General features: G+C 37.1%; 1 protein-coding gene across 2 annotated transcripts; it reads right to left on the bottom strand.

The window, feature by feature from the left end:
- Positions 1–224: 224 nt before the first annotated feature.
- Positions 225–3059, bottom strand: LOC18099208 (golgin candidate 5). Of its 2 annotated transcripts, none has more exons than XM_006383059.3 (3): positions 2858–3059; positions 1399–2255; positions 225–699 (listed from the first exon to the last, which is right to left on the bottom strand). In XM_006383059.3, the coding sequence occupies exons 2-3, from the start codon at positions 2250–2252 to the stop codon at positions 525–527; spliced, it is 1029 nt and encodes a 342-aa protein (XP_006383121.2). In that variant the 5' UTR covers positions 2253–2255; positions 2858–3059; the 3' UTR covers positions 225–524. The 2 variants fall into 2 exon arrangements, with proteins under 2 accessions (XP_006383121.2, XP_052308814.1); XM_052452854.1 differs by lacking the exon at positions 2858–3059 and adding an exon at positions 2715–2825.
- Positions 3060–3412: the final 353 nt, after the last annotated feature.

Below are 3412 nucleotides of genomic sequence, written 5' to 3'. Positions count from 1 at the left end.
AAAGTAACATCTTTTAATCCTCATGCTATCCAAAAATGAAAGGAAACAGAATAGGCAAGAAACCTGAAACCATTATCACTTGATTACCTTGTGGAGGTAGCAGCTCTATTGAGAGTATAACAACGACCTGAAGAACAAAGAGTTTAGTAACTTCGAGAGAATCAAATAGAAAGTATTGTAGGAATAGATTCACTGGCATAAAGTAAAGGTGAAATCCCAGATAGTTATCTAAATGATGCGAAACACATCAACAATTTGATTAGTTGGACAAATTTCGTTCTCACAACACAACTATTTTGATCAATATTTTTGTCGCTTCAATTTTACAAAGCACAAGAATGGTACTAGTAAATAAGTTCACTAAGCTCTTTCGAATGTTACATTTTGGAAAAGGGATCCGAGATGCTCCGTTATTCAGAATTCCTCAATCTCCGAATCTTCTGGCGGATTGATCATTGATCTTGAAAGAAGCAACCATTCACCACAAGCCACCTGCTTGTGTGTAACAAGATAACAACACCAAATCATATATTTGAAGCATTCAGGGCCATTACCTTGCATTGTTCATTCATGGCCAGAAGTTGAGCCTCTTTCTTGTCAAGGAGGGCACTCAACCTCACATTCTCTTCCATAAGTTTTTGAACTTCAGTCTCTTTCTGCATTTTCTCGCCCTCCAATTGTGTTGTTTTTGCAACTAGCCTGCTTCGCAGCAAAATTAGATGCTAGACAAATAAGTAATCCAGCTGAAAAGCAGCTACAAAGGAGAAACCGAAAAAGGGATAATGCCATGCTGTGGGAGAGGGAGAGAACTAGCCTGCCAACTATTCCTATGAACTGAGTGCAGACAAAGTCAAGAGTGTCAGAGCATACAATTCAAGTAGAGGACTTGGACCATGAAGAAGAGTGAAAACACAGACATTACCACCAAACATACATGTCAGTGGCTATTCAAAATTTGATTAAAAATCCATATCTATTTAGGTTGACTACTGATCATAAGCCAGAATGCACATGCGTCTCCCAAAAAAACCATACAAATCAATGATGCATGAGCTGACATGGACATCATTATAATGCTAAACAACCAGAATCGTCACCCATAGCCAACAATTATGCTATCAAAGAAAAAACTTACAAAACCATAGTAACCACAGTTTTCAAATTTGGTAAAAGTGACTAATGAAAGTGCATGATCAAGAAACAATTCTAGTAAACATCAGTATCAGTTGGCCATGTCACCATGAAGGACAGTGTGTGCTACACCTAACCCTGGTAGTACAATGCAGGTTCAAATCCCATGCTATAGTTATCATAAAATCTTAGAACTACACTTATAAAAGAAAAACATGCAGTGATGAAGCTTATTATCTTATTTCAGAAAAATCAAAGTACACTGACCGCTCAAAAAGCCTCTCAATAGTTTGAAATTGCCTCTCTGATGAAAGAAGTGTCTCTCTGACACTAATAAGACTGCTAACATAGGATTTGAGAGACTCAAAGTCCCTTTTCACTCGGCAAAGCTCTTGCTCATTTTCTGCTGCGCGCTGCCTCTGCCTAGATGTCTCTTCAACCAAATCTTCAACCCTCTGCCGCATCTCATTCAGAATAACATTTGTACCCAGAGCAAACCGCTCCATCTCCTCTAATTTTGAAGACATGTTCTCAATTTGGATTGCTTTCCTTCTATTTTCTTCCTGGCTTAAAGTTACCTTATCTTTCTCAACAGCAGTTTCTGATTCTGCTATTATAACTCTTTTAACAAGGCCTTCCATCACATTCGATACCATCTGCACACACTTGAGTAATTCACCAATATAAGCTTCATCTTGTTCATCGTAGCTTCCTTGTTGCTGTCCAAGTCTCATACATGCTTCTTCATCTGGACCAAATGAAGGAAGATCAACATTCCTGGACCAGCTGGACAGTGGGGTTCCACTCCTATCAACAAGTCCCACTCCTTCTAGTTCCTTTATTCCACATGAAGTGTGTGCTAAATCAGGAACAGCCATGACTCTCGCTTTTGATTTCAAGTAGGTCAACAATGTCGCAGTTGTTTTCACTCTTCGCCAAAGAACCTCCAATTCCTTCTTTGCATCTCCCTCTGACCCTTGCATACAAGCCTTCACCTCCATAAGCTTAACTTGTAACACATCCACTTGGGACTGTCGCCTTTCCATCTCCTGCTTCCACGTTTCATGAGGTTCACTGACTTGCAACGTCAAACTCGGCAAGTCACCATCTTCTCCTGCCATACCCTTCCAAAAGTTGCAAATAGAAAAGAAAAAAGAAAAGGATAGAAATTCAAATTCTAGATTGCATAAACCCAATCCATAACAACATACAAGACCCTTCGGCTTTAACACATAATACCGCATCACAAGACAAGAACGCTAGTGCAAACTAATAAACACATTGAGGATAATTAACAAGCACCAAACTTTGTCAAGAACAAAGCAAAGCCAAGCTCATAAAGAGAATATTAAGCAGCAGGATCAAGACTTTCCATATATATACAAATTACAAAAAAAAAGCTACAGCAGTACAATTATGGCAAAAGTCACACTTAATTCTCCAAAAACAAACAAAAGGGTACCTTGATCAAGAACTTAAACAATCTTATTAACAAAACCCCCAATTAAATATGGGTTACCACTCAATAACCCAGATACAAAAATTCACAAATAAATCACCAAACCATGAAAGGGAATTCTTACTTGCATTGAATGATACAAAATTAGAGACAATTAAAAGACAAAGCAGGGATTTTTAAAGGGTACATCACAGGATGTGTACAAATCAAAAGATAGTGAGCGAAGAATAAGGGAAATGGATCAAGAATTAAGAGAAAAAAAGAGACCTTTTTGCTTTTTTCCTGGGGAGCCGAATCGAGGAGAGATTGACTACGTACAGCTTGATAGATGAAGGAGTGAATTTTGGGTATTGTTTAAGAAAAGAAAAGAGAATGATTGTCACTCTCTTTCTTTATTTGCTTTGCCTTTCCTATAATTCCCAACACCTAATTAATAAATTAATCTATAATAATTAGTGGTCTGCTTTTCTTTCCTTTTCTTTTCTTTTTTTCTTGTTGCTCTGTCATCTCTTTTTCAATCTTTTATATTAGATTAATTATGAAGGACAAAAATACATAAAATGATAACAGATTTTACAATGAATGTTAGCCTTGAGATTAATCTGAGCATCCATTCTCATAAATGTCAAAAGGACAAAGGATCTGATTGCTCACAATGTTGAATCTATTCTTTTGATGTGAATAATTATTGCAAACTTGTGTATTTTTAGTTAGGAGAATCCAAGGCCATTGATGCTCTAAAATGTTATGATTTCCCATCACTAAACTCAATGCACTATGAGTGCTAATTACCTAGTTAGAAGAAAGGTGTATTCAAGAATG

This window comes from Populus trichocarpa, chromosome 5 (genome assembly GCF_000002775.5).
Source record: "Populus trichocarpa isolate Nisqually-1 chromosome 5, P.trichocarpa_v4.1, whole genome shotgun sequence".
Classification (NCBI taxonomy): Eukaryota; Viridiplantae; Streptophyta; class Magnoliopsida; order Malpighiales; family Salicaceae; genus Populus; species Populus trichocarpa.
Note: the sequence above shows the minus strand (reverse complement) of the source record. Positions and strands in the feature narration are given on the sequence as shown.